Source organism: Pristis pectinata, chromosome 19, assembly GCF_009764475.1.
Source record: "Pristis pectinata isolate sPriPec2 chromosome 19, sPriPec2.1.pri, whole genome shotgun sequence".
In the NCBI taxonomy this organism is placed as follows: domain Eukaryota; kingdom Metazoa; phylum Chordata; class Chondrichthyes; order Rhinopristiformes; family Pristidae; genus Pristis; species Pristis pectinata.
In genome coordinates this window covers 31,401,840-31,418,347 of record NC_067423.1, presented here as the reverse complement: position 1 = coordinate 31,418,347, position 16,508 = coordinate 31,401,840, and the positions used below count along the sequence as shown (strand labels likewise).

Here is a 16,508-nt window from a genome sequence, read left to right as displayed (position 1 = left end):
AATGCAATGCTGAAAACTTGCTTCCTTTGAAAGTTAAACCTGTATTTTAAAAAAAAAGGCTATACTGTATTAGCATCAGAAAAGCAAACAGCTGCAGAGCTGGAAATCTGAACTAAGAGCAGAAAATGCAGGAAATACTCAGCAGGTCAGGCAGCATCTGTGGAGAGAGATAACCTTTCATCAGAACCAGGAAAAGGGAGTAAGTTGCAGAGAAGGGATAGGGGTAGAATGAATAAAGGAGTGGTTGTAATATAGTGGAGACCAGGAGAGACTGACTGACACAACCAACTGAGAAAAGATAATGAAAGCTTGTTAAGTGTAGCTAGTCTGCTAGGAGGAGATGTTAATAGAAGGAGATGAATGAAGATGAGGGAGAAAGAAAACCTTGTGATACAAAGCAGTTTAGTGACTGGAAATCTGAAATAAAAGAGAATGCAGGAAATGCCCAGCAGGTCGGACAGTGTGGAGAGAAAAGGACTGATTAATGTGACAGCCAGCAGCTGGAAGAATTAAACAATTTGAGTGTATTTAGCTGTTTGTAAAACCACACAACTTAATGATCCAACAATATAATGGCCAGATCATGCTGCTCACCAGCAAACGGTTCTGTTGAGGGCTGCCAGCTAGCTGCAGCATGTGAGTCAGTTTGGCTCTGACATGGAAGTCAAGAAGAGCTGGAGGTCAGATGCTGGCTAGCCTGACCTACCGCTCCACTGCTGGCTTGGAGATAAAAGTCAAGCAAGTTAAGTTAAAGGTCTGGCCCCTCAGGCTGGCATTTGAAAGAGAATTGATAAAGTAAGTTCAAGTAAATGGTTTGTTTTTCTTTATCTCACTTAATGTTAATATTTTTAATTAATTTCTATCACTTGTATGTTTTTACATAAATGTATTTTTTGACTTTTAAAATGATTTTTAGTTTGTTGAACAACTTAAATCTACTGCAATTGTTTTAGTTAAAAAAAGCCTTTGTAAAGAGCTGTGATCCAGAATCACAACTCTCTCCATTTTGCAAGATGGCCAAGGGAGCAAGGTTGGAGGATGATTGTTCTTTGTATATTTTGTACATTTTTCTTTTGTTCCCTTTAACTGCATCCACAAGCTTTACAAGTTGGTTGTGAGTTTTGTCTTGATTTATTGGTGGTTGTTATGTATTTATGACCATCACATAATGTAGACAAATCTGCAAATGCATTCACTTTTTTCAGTATCTTTGAGTGCAACAGGATTGTTGCTCTTTCTTTTTAACCTTGATTCAAAGAAACTGGTTCACAGAATTCAAACATCTGCTTTGCCAATCTCATGAATTTTTGCTGGGTCTTGGATCAGTGTTAATATTAATTGCAATAACAGTTAAATGCAGCAAAAATAGGCAAAATCCATTTTCTAGGCATGTGTTTTTTATTTAAAAATGTTAGCTGAACATATTGTTCTCTCACAAGGCAACCATTTCCCACTGCTCTCAGGAAACTGGACACATTTGCTCCTCTTCATCATCAGTAACTAGAAAGTGTTCACAACATCAGCTTTATCTGGGAATCCCTCATGTTCACATATACATGTTGGTCTTTAATAAGAATATTATTTAGGAGGAAGCCCAGGGCAGGAATAAAAAAAAATGTATTTTACAATCCATTATGTCTGTATCAGCTCCTCCTCAGAGTTGTGTTAGCATTTTAGTTCAAGTTAGCAAGACTTATACCCACCAATATTGTGTCCCCTATTAATGTTATACCTTAGCAGGTCTTAAAACAGTAGTCTTCTTTTCTTTTACTTTTTTAATATTTATTTGGAATCTGGATGTCACTGGCAAAGCCTGGTGACTCTTGAGAAAATGCTAGTGAGTCACCTTCTTAAATTGATGCAGTCTTCTTTGTGAAAGTAATTCCCACTGTTCTCTTAGGTAGGGATCTCCATGAATTAGATCCAGCAGAAATGAAGGAACAGCAACTTATTTCAAAGTCATGGTAGTGTATGACTTGTGCAAGTGGCATGTCCTTATGTGGCTGAAGACCTCAACCTTTTTGATTGTCATGGGTTTGGGAGATGCAATTTAAGTAGCTGAAGTGTGTAACCGCAAAGTATTTTGTAGATGGTACACAATTCAGCTATAGTGCTGGTAGTGGAGAGAATAAATGTCTAGGGTGGTGGATGGGGTGAAAATCAAGTGGGCTGCTTGTCTTGGATGGTGTGCAGCTTCTTTAGTGCTGTTGGAGGTACATTTATCCAGGCAATTGCAGAATATTTGTTAACGATCTAGATTTGTGTCTTGTGGATTGTAAAAATAGCTCAGGAGATGAGTCACTTGCTACAGGATACCTAGTCTTTAACCTGCTCTTGTAGCCACGTCTGGTCCAATTGATTTTCTGGTCAGTGCTGACTCTGAAGGTAGAAGATGAAAGATTCAGCAATGGTAATGCTACTGAATGTCAAGGGCGGGTGGATAGACTGTCTCAGGTTGGAGATGGCCATAGCTTAGCACTTTCATAGCATGAATGTTACTTACTATTTTTTGGACCTGAATGTTGTTTAGTCTTTATTGCATATAGACATTGATTCATTTCCTGAAGTGTTGCGATTGGAATTGAACATGATGCAATCATTAACAAACATCTCCTCTTCTGACTTTATGATTAAAGGAAAAGCACTGATGAAGTAGCTGAATATGGTTGGTCCTAAGAAATAGGTCTGAGGAACTTCTGCAGCAATGTCTTGTTACTGGCCTGATTGATGTCCAGTAACCACAACCATCTTCCTTTGTGCAAGGTAGGACTCCAACCATTGGATTGCTTTCCCCTTGAAGTCCATTGATTTCACTTTTACTTGGGCTCTTTGATATCACTTTCATTAGAATTATTTCTTGATGTCAAGGACTGTCACGCTCATTTCCCCTCTGGAGTTCAGTTCTTTGTTCCAAGTTTGCACCAAGATTGTGATGAAGAGTGAGGCTGACTGTTCTGGCAAAATCCAAACTAAGCATCAGTAAGCAAGTTATTGGTGAATTTAGTTTTGCTTGATAGCACTGTTGATGACACTTTCTATTAATTTGGTGATACTTGTGAGTTGATTGATTGGGTGGCAATCGGCTGGATTGAATCTGTCCTGTCTTTGGGCAACAAGTCTTACCTGGGCAATTTTCTGCACTGTTGGTCATTTTTCCAGACTTGCAAATGAAATGGAACAGTCTGGTTAGAGACATGGCCAATTCTGGAGCAAATATCTTCAGTACCATAGCTGGGATGTTGTCTGTTTTTATTGCTTTAGCTCTCTCTAGTGCTCTCGGCTATTTCTTGGTGTCACAGAGAGTGAGTCAAATTGACTGAAGACAAGATATTGTGGTGGTTGGAATCTCAGGAGGTGAATAATGCTCTAAGCATTTCAGCTAAGCTTGTTTGTGAATGCCTCGGCTTTATCTGCAGCACTCGTAATGGGCTGCAGCAGTCATGATTGTGCTTCTGCAATTTATGCAATGCAAATAAAGTCAATAATAATTAGGAATGTGCAATAAGTATTTGATTTTCAAGTGATACTGACGAGCTGTGATGGGACAAAAAAGACAAAAAGTTGTCACACCCAGTTATGAGTAATTCTACCAAGAAACCTTGTGAAATGTTGACAGTGTGGCAAAGATAAAGGGTGCTGGGCAATTAAAAACACTTCCTTTTCGCATGAATGCATCTTGAATTTGTAGATCTGCCAAACTCAAATTCTGAATAGACAAAATGTGCCCATCCTAGTGGTGATTGTTGAAACAAAGCTAAATGTCCATTAAAACTTGTGTACAGATTTTATAAAGTTGGAAAAAACTTCAAAATTTCACATCTTGAGCTCAAGAATAGTCAATTCAGTTTCCTATTATTCTCTATTACATCCTATTATATCTTATATTCTCATGTAATAATCTTGGAAAACTTCTCAAAGGATACATCCAATTCATCTTCCAGTCCCCATGGTTCTGTATATCTGATGATTTTGCTGATCAAACCCTACATATTCATCAGAATAGATACAGTTACCATAATATTTATATCATATTCAACTTTACTTGCACCATCAGATTAAACTTATTAAGATCATCTGTATAATTTTTCCCTATTTTACAGAGAAGAGAATGGTCATATCCTTGATGTGGGAATACTGCCCAGTGTGATATACAACCTATTCTGCTCATTCTCAATTAATATGGTTATCCTTTGTTCTATCTACATCGTTGAATGTAGTCATAGAGATATACAGCACAGGAACAGGCTCTTCGGCCCACTGAGTCCACACTGACCATCAGCCACCTATTTCCACTAATCCTACTTTAATCCCATTTTTTATTCTCGCCATATTCTCATCAACTCTCCGAAGAGTCAACCACCCATCTACACACTGAGGGGAATTTACAATGGCCAATTAACCAACCAACTCGCACGTCTCCAGAATGTGGGAGGAAACCAGAGTGCTCGGAAACCCATGAAAATGTGCCATCTCTACATAACCAGCACCCAAGCTCAGGATTGAACCTGAGTCTCTGGCACTGTGAGGCAGTGGCTTTAATAGCTGTGCCACTGTGCCACCCTAATTTGTTGTAACTTGAAATACTGATCAAACTACTGACCATAAAGTACTAGCAGTGAGATACAGATCTTCTTTCAATGTAAACCAATGCTTTTCTTTCTCCAAGTAGATAGTCTCGGTTTGTCCTGGGCCCCACTAAGCAACTTTGTCATAGAGGAGGTTATTCATTCAGTGTGAAGTCACAAACAGCCGTGACAGATGGAAGATGACAGATAACAAGCAATGGGACTGCATGCATTACTGGTCTTCTCGGTCATCTTCATGGTGAAGGTGTTAAACCAAGGCTCTTACATGGATGCACCTTGAAAAGTTCTCTCTGATTTTTCCCTTCCAGATTCTCTTCTGTGCTGCCAGCTTTTATGGGATAGCAAATACCTCCAAATCAATCACTGATTTAGAGATGCAGCTCAACTCATTCTTCCCATTTTAAGAATATAGGTAGCAAGATGGACTCAGCCTATGGGCTTGCCCAAGATCACAAACTTGCTTATTAAGGTAACTCCCTAATTTCTGAAAGCTTAGTTAAAACAAACAAATCTGAACAGCATCAGCTTCTTTCATCACTTCTGTTGTGCTACATGAAGGCTTATTTTCTGGTCTATGTTTATGTTCAATCATGTTTATTATAATACTATTTCTTCTATATGGGACTGCTGTCAGAGTTTTTATATCCAATTCCCCTTGCAATAAACAACATTGTCAATTTTCCTAATCATTCACTCTTCCTGCATAGAAATATTTTGTGAATCATGCACTAGGACATCTAGATCCTTTTACATCTTCAGGACTCTTCAATCTCCCACCTTTTTTTTTAACTTTTCCTCCCAAAAATGGACAGTTTTGCATTTTCTAACATTGCACTCCATTTGCTAGATGTTTGTCCAATTACTTAATATTCCCCAGGCTACTTCGTGAGGCGAGGGAGGAGATTGCTGAACAGTTGGTTAGGATGTTTGAGTCCTCATTGTCCACTGGGATGGTACCAGAGGATTGGAGGGTGGCATATGTTGTCCCCTTATTCAAAAAAGGTAGTAAGGATAGTCCAGGGAATTACAGACCAGTGAGTCTTATGTCTGTGGTGGGTAAGCTGTTAGAAAGGATTCTAAGAGATAGGATCTATGAGCATTTAGAGAATCATTGACTGATTAGGGATAGCCAGCATGGCTTTGTGAAGGGAAGATCTTGCCTCACAAGCCTGATAGGGTTCTTTGAGGACTTGACCAGGAAGATTGATGAAGGTAGTGCAGTGGATGTGGTCTACATGGATTTTAGTAAGGCGTTTGATAAGGTTCCGCATGGTAGGCTTCTTTAGAAGGTCAGAGTCCAAGGGATCCAGGGAGGCTTGGCAGTGTGGATTCAGAATTGGCTTGCCTGTAGAAAGCAGAGGGTTGTGGTAGAGGGAGTGCATTCGGATTAGAGAGCTGTGACTAGCGGTGTCCCACAGGGATCGGTTCTGGAACCTCTACTTTTTGTGATATTTATTAATGACTTAGATGAGGGGGTGGAAGAGTGGGTTAGCAAGTTTGCAGATGACACAACGATCGGTGGTGTTGTGGATAGTGTGGAGGGCTGTTGAAGCTTGCAGAGGGATATTGATAGGATGCAGAGCTGGGTTGACAAGTGGCAGATGGAGTTCAATCCAGAGAAGTGTGAGGTGGTACACTGTGGAAGGACGAACTCCAAGGCAGAGTACAAGGCAAATGGCAGGATTCTGGGCAGTGTAGAGGAGCAGAGGGATAGGGGGTTCATATCCACAGATCACTGAAAGTCACCTCACAGGTAGATAGGGTAGTTAAGAAAGCTTATGGGATGTTAGCTTTCATAAGTCGTGGGATCGAGTTTAAGAGCCGTGAAGTAATGATGCAGCTTTACAAAACTCTGGTTAGGCCACACTTGGAGTACTGTGTCCAGTTCTGGTTGCCTCATTATAGGAAGGATGTGGAGGTGTTGGAAAGGGTGAAGAGGAGATTTACCAGGATGCTGCCTGGATTAGAGAGTATGGAGTATGAGGAGAGACTAAAAGAGCCAGGGCTTTACTCATTGGAGAGAAGGAGGATGAGGGGAGACATGATAGAGGTATACAAGATATTAAGAGGAATAGGTAGAGTGGACAGCCAGTGCCTCTTTCCCAGGGCACCAATGCTCAAAACAAGAGGATATTGGCTTTAAAGTAATGGGTGGGAAGTTCAAGGGAGATGTCAGAGGGAGGTTTTTCACCCAGAGAGTGGTTGGTGCATGGAATGCGCTGCCTGGGGTGGTGGTGGAGGCTGATACGTTGGTCAAGTTCAAGAGATTGTTAGATAAGCATATGGAGGAATTTAAGACAGAGGAATATGTGGGGAGGAAGGGGTTAGATAGACTTAGGAGTAGTTTGAAGGGCGGCACAACATGGTGGGCTGAAGGGCCTGTATTGTGCTGTATTGTTCTATGCCTCTATGTTCTCTTCACAGCTTGCTTTCCTAGGTTTCTTAGTGTTATCAGCAAATGCAGTAACTATACCTTTTATGCCTTCATCTAACTAATTAATACAAACTGTCCCAGATTGTGAGTGATCCCACACCGCTCTGTGGCATGGCTCATCACACTGGTGGAGATTGCAGCATATATTTGCACTGAATTATGTTGAATGGCTGCTCCAAGTTATTGCATACCCAGTAATGCTGTTAAAAATATGGTGCTGATCAATAACTGACACTGACAGGTATAGAGAACAATACATCTGTGGAACAGTGCAGACCCATTCGATCATGTTTCCTTTCTGATCTGGTGCAGTGTTTATTTCTTTTTATCAATTCTTCAGTTTTGGTACACAGACTTCAGCCTTTTAGAATTAATATTTGCATTGTGAGCAGAAATAAAAAATACTTTAACCAAGGCTATTTTGTGAATTGAGATCTTTTAAAGAGAGTTAGTTATTGACGGTCCCATTTTCTTCATCTTGTATTCCATATTTGGGTGTCCATTATCTTGAGGACAAGAGCAAGGTCAGTCCATGTGTAAGCTTTTGATTATCATATATCTAAGATTTATTGTAGAAATTTTGGGCTGAGAAAGCAGCAGGGAGAAATAAATATGATTCAAATGGTTTGTCAGCAATATTGACCAATTATGAATTAAAGTGATGAATAATTAAATTGTGCAACTGCTGCAAGCAAAATTTTGCAATCCCCCCCCCCCATGAATTATGTGAAAGTTAAACTAATAATAAAACCATCTTTAAGATGTTAATTGTTTTTGTACAATATTGATTATTTTTCTTGGTATGAGCTAAACTGTACTGTAAATATCTGTACAGAGAATTACTTTGACTTGGGGCTGTATTCCTATCCCACTAATCCAACTTTAATTATTAATTTGTGTTTTGCTGTCATTTTTCTGTGCAAAGAATTTTGTGTCATGACAAACATGCTAAATAGGATGAACTCAGAACAGATGAATTAGCTCAAAATTGGGCATCCACAAGGCACTGTGGGCCATCAGCAGTAGCAGAAGTGTACATCACCACAGTCCGTAAACTTGTGGTCTGACCTACTATTGTCATAATTTTCAAGCAAAGGATTCAATGCTGGTTCAGCAAGCAATGCAGACGGTCAAGAGCAACACAACGCACACCTTAAAATGATAAGATGCCATCTTTGAGAAGCTGCAATATAAGACTAGATGTGCTAAGTGATTATATCAGCATGAAAGAGACAGTGAACTGATGTCATAACCAGTGGACCAGATCAAATATCTGCAGGCCCACCACATCTAGTCATGTTGAGCATGGAGATGTTGTTGGAGCCGCCTTCTCCCGTTACATATATTCTAAGAATGGTCTACCACCATTCATAACTAAATGTGGTGGGACTACAGATCATCGATCTGATCCACTGGTTATGAGATCGCTTAACTCTGTCTAACAAAAGAGAGATTAACCACCTTCCTTTGACATTCAATGGCATTACCATTGCTGGAATCCCCCTCCATCAACATCCTGAGGAACACCATTGACCAGAAACTCAACTAGGCCAGCCACTTAGATAACTTGGCTATAAGAGCAGGTCAGAGCCTGGATAATCTATGGAAAATGATTCATCTCCTGACACTCCAAGATCTTTTCACCATCTGCAAGGGACAAGTCAGGAGTTTAATGGAATACTGTCCACTTGCCTGGATGAATACAGTGCCAACGACTCTCGTGAAACACGACACAATTCAGGACAAAGCAGCCTGTTGATCAGCATCCATAAAGCACCCTAAACGTTCATTCCCTCCATCATTGCTGTACAATGGATAAATGTATGTACCATCTACAAAATACATTAAAGTTATTGGATGTTTGGCCTCGAAAGTATGTTTTTTCATTCAACAAATTCATGGCAGATGCTTTATCTCAAGTCCACATTCCCACCCAATCCCCATTTCTCTTGTTTCTCTTCAGTAAAACTGGTTGATATCAGGTTTGAATAAATTCTATGACTGGAAATGCAGAGCCCTCTGGGGTGCAGAAAGTTTCAAAATCCTCTAAGTAACAAGCTTCTCATCTGCTAAGTAGCCTGAGACCATGCCCCCAAGTTTTGGAATCTCATTCTGACCTAAGTCTTGATCTTCACCTGCATTAAAGTGTTAATTTTTGGCACATTTTGTTCTGATAATGCTGTTGTGAAGCTCCTTAAGAAATTTACAACAGACCATATTAAATATAAGAAGTTGTGGTTGAATGTATGAGTGTCACAGTTTATATTTGTAGCACTAGGTTAACCGACTGCTACTAGTCACTAATAACATTTTTGTCATTCTATACTTGGGTACAGGGAAATACTGTTTCTTATCTCTTTGGGGGTGGTTGGAGAATTGGGGACTTGAATGGCCATGTGGGAGAGAATCGGTTACAGGTAAATAAGTGGGGGAATAAGATTGTGGTGTGAACCAGCATTGAATTGATAGGCCAATTGGTGACCTCCTGTGTTATGAAACATGAAATAATGTAAAAAATGAAATATCTTTGCCTTATTTTTAGTTTCTTCCCTCTATTGTTTCATGATCCTCTGCCCCATGCTACTCTGAGATTGAATGTTAGCAGGAAGGGCGCTTGCAAATTAGGAATCATGCCCCCCTATCTGCAATGGTATTGGAACCCTAGAAGACCAGCATGAAGTAAGCCAATATTGGCACTTGATTTGGTTGCGGATTTGGTGGATTGAGGTGGGAAGGATGATGGCTGGTGATATGGTTTGGAGTGGTGTTGGGAAGTATCAACTGAATTGAGGAATCAGTTGACTGCTCGTTTGAAATGAAGAGAGAGAGTGAAGGAAAATGCCTCTGAATTGAGAAGAGAATGCTGAAGGTCTTAATGTCACTGTGCCAGTTGTATAAGCTATGATTCATTGCTGGAGTTACGATGCTGCCTGCATGCACCAGCAATGCCAACCCCATTCAACTTCATCCAGTCATAGCATTTTTTTTGGATTGGCAGAATAAAAATTGTGGAAAATATTTGGAAATACAGTATTTCTCTGCCTTTTGAAGGCATAACAGCTCGTAACACTTGCAACTGCAATCTTACTAATACTGTACTGATTTTCCACAATTTTAGGTATCTTTCCCCAACAGGAAGTTGTTGAGCTCCCTTCTGATAGATTGCACAATTCCCATACTTTGGTGATCTGTTTCAGAGTTTGAAGGCTCGTATATGGGGAAATGATTCTCCTTGACATTTACTTTAATAAATATTAACTTTAAATAGTCTTCCTAACCAGATCAAAGATATACCTCTTCAATGTAAGAATCTCAAGTATAGCTCTTTCATTTTTCCAGTGAAAGAGAGCTTCAATTCTTTGAGTACATCCAGATATTCAAGTTTCGATGTGATTTCGTTCAATATTTTCTAGGGTCTCAAAAGTCCTTGCAATGTGAGAAATAAAATGGTACACATACTTGATTGTGCCAGGGTCTTGTGTCTTCCAAGTACAATGTTCTTAGTTTTACATGGCACTGTTCTAATAATACATACTTCACCACTCAAATATTATCTTTCATAAGCTATTGGTGCTTTTTCAAGCTTTGTAAATTGACTAATTGCAAAAGCATGTATCTATGAATGATTTGTAAAATTCTATGTCAGTGCCTCCTAGTGCTCTGATGGCAGGGTTGATGGTTAAAAACTACAGAGACTTGATTTTCTTTATCTCTGTTTCTCAATTTTATTGCTTTTCATTGAGCCAAATTTTTATTGATGCAACTGGCAACTAATAAGCTGAAAGGTACCAACAAATCTAAACACTCATCAGCTTAGCTGTAAACCAGCACCTAGTTGAAATATAGGTGATTTACCCAGAAATAAACTGGGTAAAATACATTGACAACTGGAGCAGAACTTTTGAAGAAGGCGGCACATGCAGAGGAAGGGAGAGGGGCCCTGTTGCTAGAAAAAAAAGTACCTTCAGGTCCACTAGGATCATGAATAGCACTTGTTAATAGTTACTGGGTCCTTGTTATGGAATGGTTTGTTTAACTCACTGTGAAGTTAACACACAAGAAGTACATAATTATTAGTAGATTTCAGCTGATGTCATCATATAATATTCTGATGCTTGTTAATTTGTCTTTCTTGATTATATGAATATAGTAGAGACTACATGAAGTACCAAGAATCTCTGTCATAATATCAGTAGTCCATCTGTATTATAATCATGAAAGGATGAATAATAGATTCTGCTCAATTCATTTCCAGCCTTTCAAAATGAAATGGTTTTTTTTATTTCTTTCCACCATATGTACATAATTCCTTTTTAGTTTTCGCACTGTTAATGTGCCACACCGAGAATTATAAACTGATTTGAATAGTGTTTTGTTTATTCTTGCTTTCCTGATATGACTGTCCTTTATATAATCAAGAAATAGCAATTCATTTAATTGTGCACTAGTTCCCAGAACATTTCTGTAGCCCCTTTCAGGTAAGTTCAATTTGCCTTTTCAACAGCTTAGTGGTAACATTTCAATAGTTCAATGATTAACTCTTTAGCCATTGATACTAATTCTAGCTCATGGCTACTTGAATATTTTGTAAAGCTGATGATATCTATATGAAGAGAGAAAAATAACATCTCCTATATTGCCACTGAAGTACTGAATTATGAATATAAATGTGCTGCATTCAGGATGATTGATTGCAATAGGTTTTTGATTGATGGGTGGAAGGATTAATGACTTATAGGGAACCAATCACTGACTTATTCCATTTGATTGACTACAGCCTAATTTGTGTATAAAAGCCAGCCAACAACAGATCAGTTTGCCAGCAACAGTAACTTGAGTTTCCTGCTTGGTCTCAAATTAATGCAATGAAATACATTATATTAGTAGTGATCTGGGTTTTTACCCTCTTTAAAGGTAAGTCCTTTGAAATATTTTTGTAGGATTGTACACTTCACTGCATTTATGTAACTGTAGGAAACATGTTGTTTCAATTATTATGTATTATTATTCAAAACAAACAAATTAAGTATTAATTATATTTTCCTTTTATATTGCAAGCTACTCAAGTTTTTAACTGAATTTGTGCATAATGCCAAATTGCTGATGGATAATGAATAACATTTCAGAGAGCAAATAAAAATAAATAGTTTCTCCAGCGCAGGCTCCACCACTTAACCTATTTGTGCTTTTGTGATCACCATTTATCATTAGCACAGAGATCATTTGTAAAAGCATTCCTTATAACTTGTAGGGCAGCACAATTGCACAGCTCAGAGACTGCTGCCCGAGGGGGCCTGAGGCCCAAGTTCAATCCTGTCCTCAGATGCCATCTGTGTGGAGTTTGCAGGTTCTCGTTGTGACCATATGGGTTTTCTCCAGTTGCTCCAGTTTCCCCCCACATTCCAAAGATGTGTGGGTTGTTAGGCTAATTGGCCACTCTAATTTTCCCCTGGTGTGTAGGTGAGTGGTAAGAATTGATGACAATGTGGGAGAATAATAAAAAAAAATTGAAGTCAGACTAGTGTAAATGAGTGGTTGATGGTTGGCTTGGACTTGGTGGGCCGAAGTGCTTGTTTCCTTGCTGTATATCTATAACTCCAACTTATGAAGGGTTGTGACTAGTTTGGGTAGGATAAAGCAGTTTGAAAGCTTGCTGGTGTATTTACTTTATGGATGTATTTGCTGTTAATCCCTTTTATTATTTTAATGTCTTGAATCAGGTAGTCTTCCAAATCCATTTCTATTACAGTCTTTCAGAGTTAACGGGTTTTCTTTTTTTTCCCATCATGTGCACAGTATTCATGCTCAGTCTTGGCACTGTTAATGTGTCACTCCCAATAGCGTAATTGACCTGATTTGATTGGCGCTGTTTTCTTATTCTTGCTTTCTTGACACCACTTTTTAACAATCTTTTTTTATTTTTAAAACAAAGAAAATCATTTGGTTATTATTCTAATTGCAAGAAGGTAAGTCCAATTCCTTCCAAGTAAAGTTTGGTTGCCTTTTCAATACTTGAGGTAAAGTTATTAGAGGTAAATCATTAGAGCCACAGTGAGATCCTCAGATATTTCCATTTAAAAATATAAAATGCTGGAAATTCTCAGCAGGTCAGGCAGTCCCTCAGTATTGAGGATGACTTAATTCTACTATAGTTTTATGCAATGTGAGGTGACTAACGAGGCCAATGTGGAAACGACACTCTTCCACAGATGGGGCAGTGAGTCCCTAACACCCAATGGATGCCTAACCAGTGGGTGGGTAGTCTGTGAGATGGTGTTCCTTCTGCCATTTATGCAGGGTTTCTGTGCATTCCCAATACATGGGTGAGTTTCTTACAAGTTCTTCTTTCCTCCTTTGAGCAGTCGTGGGCCAGACGTTACCAGTGGGGATGTTGCATTTCTTCAGTAATTCTTTTGAGTACATCCCTAAATCTTTTCATCTGATACCCAAGACTCTCTTTCCATGAAAGCTCAGGATACGCTGAGTCAGGAATCTAATGTCAGGCATGGAATATATACCGTGCCCAACACAGCCAACCAAATGTAACTAGAGATTCAATGCTGGGGAATTTGGCCTGGGAGAGGATACTGACATTGGTCCTTTTATCCATTGTGTGAATCTGGAGCATTTTCCAAAGACGTCATTGCCAGCATCTTTCCAGTGTCTTGATATGTCTGCTTTAGGTAGTCCAGATCTCGGGAGAACAGGAATCACTTTTGCCCAGTGGACTATGAGTTTTGTCGCAGGTCTGAAGTTTAAACCTCCTTTTTTCTCAGTTGTCCAAAGGCTGTGCTGGCACATTTAAGGTGATAGTGAATTAAATCATCAATATCTGCATTTGCCAAGATCTGCCTCCTGAGTTGGTCTTGCAACATTGAGTGTAAACCCCAGCCTCTCGTAGGTTCAGTGAATGAGCTGGCAGTGGCCTGGAATTCAACCTCTCAGCATGCACAAATGCTAGTCTTAAACACAAACTGCAGCTCAGCTATTGAGGTTGGGATGTCCTTGGTCATGAGGTGCAGTTGCTGTGGCTGAAGTAATCCCCACTGGATCTGAAGAGTAGCTCCTGTTCGACAGGAAGTTTGTTGGAGTTGAGATGCAACATTACAGATAGAAAGATTGAGAAAAATGTTGGGACACTGATGCATCCTTGTTTGATTAACATTTCAGGTCAATGAATGAGTTTTTTTGAGATGAAATCAACTTCTTTGACTAGAATATTTTATAAAACTGGATAAATAGTGAAAATAATGTGCCCTGTATAGAGTATTGCCATTGAAGTATTGGAATATGCGTATAAAATCTGATGATCCAAATCCACCATTCAGGAAGATTGAATGTATTGGGTCTTTTACAATGGGTAGTTTGCCAAATCCAGTTTTCTCTCTTTTCTCCCGCTCTTTGATGTCATCAGAACTCTGCAAAATGGTTTTGGAGAGCAAACATATTAACGAGAAATGTTACTAATACCTGTAGTAGATTTCTGCCAGAAGAGAGTTCATGCCATGTGTCTCATTTCGCCTAAGTTGGACCTCAATACTTTTGTTGAGCTTAATGTTTATTCAGTATTTTTTAGGCATCAACTCAAGAACCGTGTTTTTAGATTCCAGATCAAGGGACAGACTTCTGCCAAGTTGCTGCTCCCTATTTTTACCTCTGACTCCTTTGTACCTTTGTGTATTTTGTTTTCATTTAGTGAGAACATATTGGAATAATGTACATTCCTTAAAGTGGGTTAGACAGGAATGATCACTGAGAAAAGCTCAATGATGGTTTGTGTATAGGTGTTTCAGGTTGACATAATTAGAATGTCATCACCTTCGTGTTTTTTTATCACCTTAACTTCCTCCTCCTCAGTGATAAGAAGTAGAGAAGTCGATGAAAAAAGGATGATAAATTACAATGTCATTTGCCAAAACTGCAGTTCTTTTATATATGGTATATTTGTCACCCAACTGTATTTTTTGTTAACAATTTTGCTCTCTTGGATGGTTGTGAGGACACTCTGAAGATGTTACTGCCCCTTCTACACCTTAATTCACAAAAGTTTTGACATTGTGCCACACTAGTCCCCAACTCTTCACTTCATGTGTATTTTTCAATTTGCTGCTTATGATAAAATGTTTCATAATTCTACAACATGGATAAACAAATACCATCTTCTTAACTGCTTTATTCCTGTGAATTTTTGCAGTGAAAATTGCTACACAAAGCAAAAGGAGATAGTTATTAATAGATAGGAAATAGTTAAAAAAGAGAATTCAATGTCACATCAGGAATAAAGAAAGTGAATGTAAAATGTATGACGAAAGAAAAACAAAGAAAAAGGCAAAAGCTCTTGAATGACAATTGAAGATTTAAGGATCTACACTTGCAAAAGTTGTTTTTTTAGGTTTCAGTATGTTTGTCAGTGTTTAAGAGCTACTCTGCCATGAAAAAGGAGACACATTTAGCTGTTGTGTCAGCTGCTGTTTTTGGGTAGCTAATGTTGGAGGTGACATATCTTGGACAGTAGTTTTCAGATTCAGCAGTGTATCAGCCAATGCCTAAAGTTGATTATGTTTTGTCATAAATAAGTGTTTAACTTTTATTTTCAATTAAACTTTGACCGATAATTTTGAATATCAAGAACAATGAATCTACCACATAGGTTTCAGATTAGTGAAAAGAAGGTTCTGATTGATTTCCTTATTGACCTTTTTTATGTTTGTTTAATTGAGTAAAATTGATCTATTTCTATCACAGGTCATGTCTCTGCCAGCTCTTGGGTTTATCATGACTATTCGCAATCCAGTTTTGGTAAGTTAATATCAGAAAACAGCAGAGTCATTTTTGTGATCAGTAAGTCAAGAAGTTAGATAAAAATGAATGAATAAAATCTTGCATGGTTATTGAGGCACTGTCATTAAATTTGTGTGCTTTTCTTCTTTGACAGATTTGTCTATGGGCATCTGTCTGATAATTGAGCCATAATTTGCTTTTTCACAGATAATCCAAAGTGCTGACTTTGATAATCCTTCATTCTTTGGTTTGATTCACAATCTAAACTGCATATCCTTGTGTTTAAACACCTTCAGAGCTATCTCTTTGCCATTCTTGCACTCTCTTCTGTCCACCCCCAACTCCCCATTTTGTGATTGGACTTTCATGAGTCCTCCCTTTGCCTCACAATTGGCAAACATTCTTTACTGTAAAGGCTTCACACTCTGGAGTTCACTGCCTAAACTCCGCTGTTTCCATTCCCCACCACCAGCACCACCGCGCCTCCCCGTAACCCAAATCTAAGCTTTTTGACATCCCTTTAGACTGTTTTTCCAGGTTTCCTTGAATATTCCAGCAGTCCAAGTAGAACAAAAATGAAGTGTAGGAGGAACTCAACGGGTCAAGCAGCATTTGTGGAGGCAAGGGGATGGTTGACATTAGGACTGGTGCAGGGTCTCAACCCAAAACGTTGACTATCCCTTTGCCCACAGATGCTGCTTGACCTG

General features: G+C 38.9%; 1 protein-coding gene across 1 annotated transcript in view; it reads left to right on the top strand.

Annotated features, from left to right (window-relative positions):
* The first annotated feature begins 13,690 nt into the window (after positions 1–13,690).
* The window catches only part of LOC127580572 (mucin-19-like), a 72,944-nt gene continuing 70,126 nt past the window's right edge, over positions 13,691–16,508 (top strand). Inside the window, exons 1-2 of the mRNA XM_052034156.1 lie at positions 13,691–13,766; positions 15,766–15,819. Coding sequence (XP_051890116.1) covers positions 13,691–13,766; positions 15,766–15,819 — 130 coding nt within the window. The remainder of the gene's footprint in view (positions 13,767–15,765; positions 15,820–16,508) is intronic.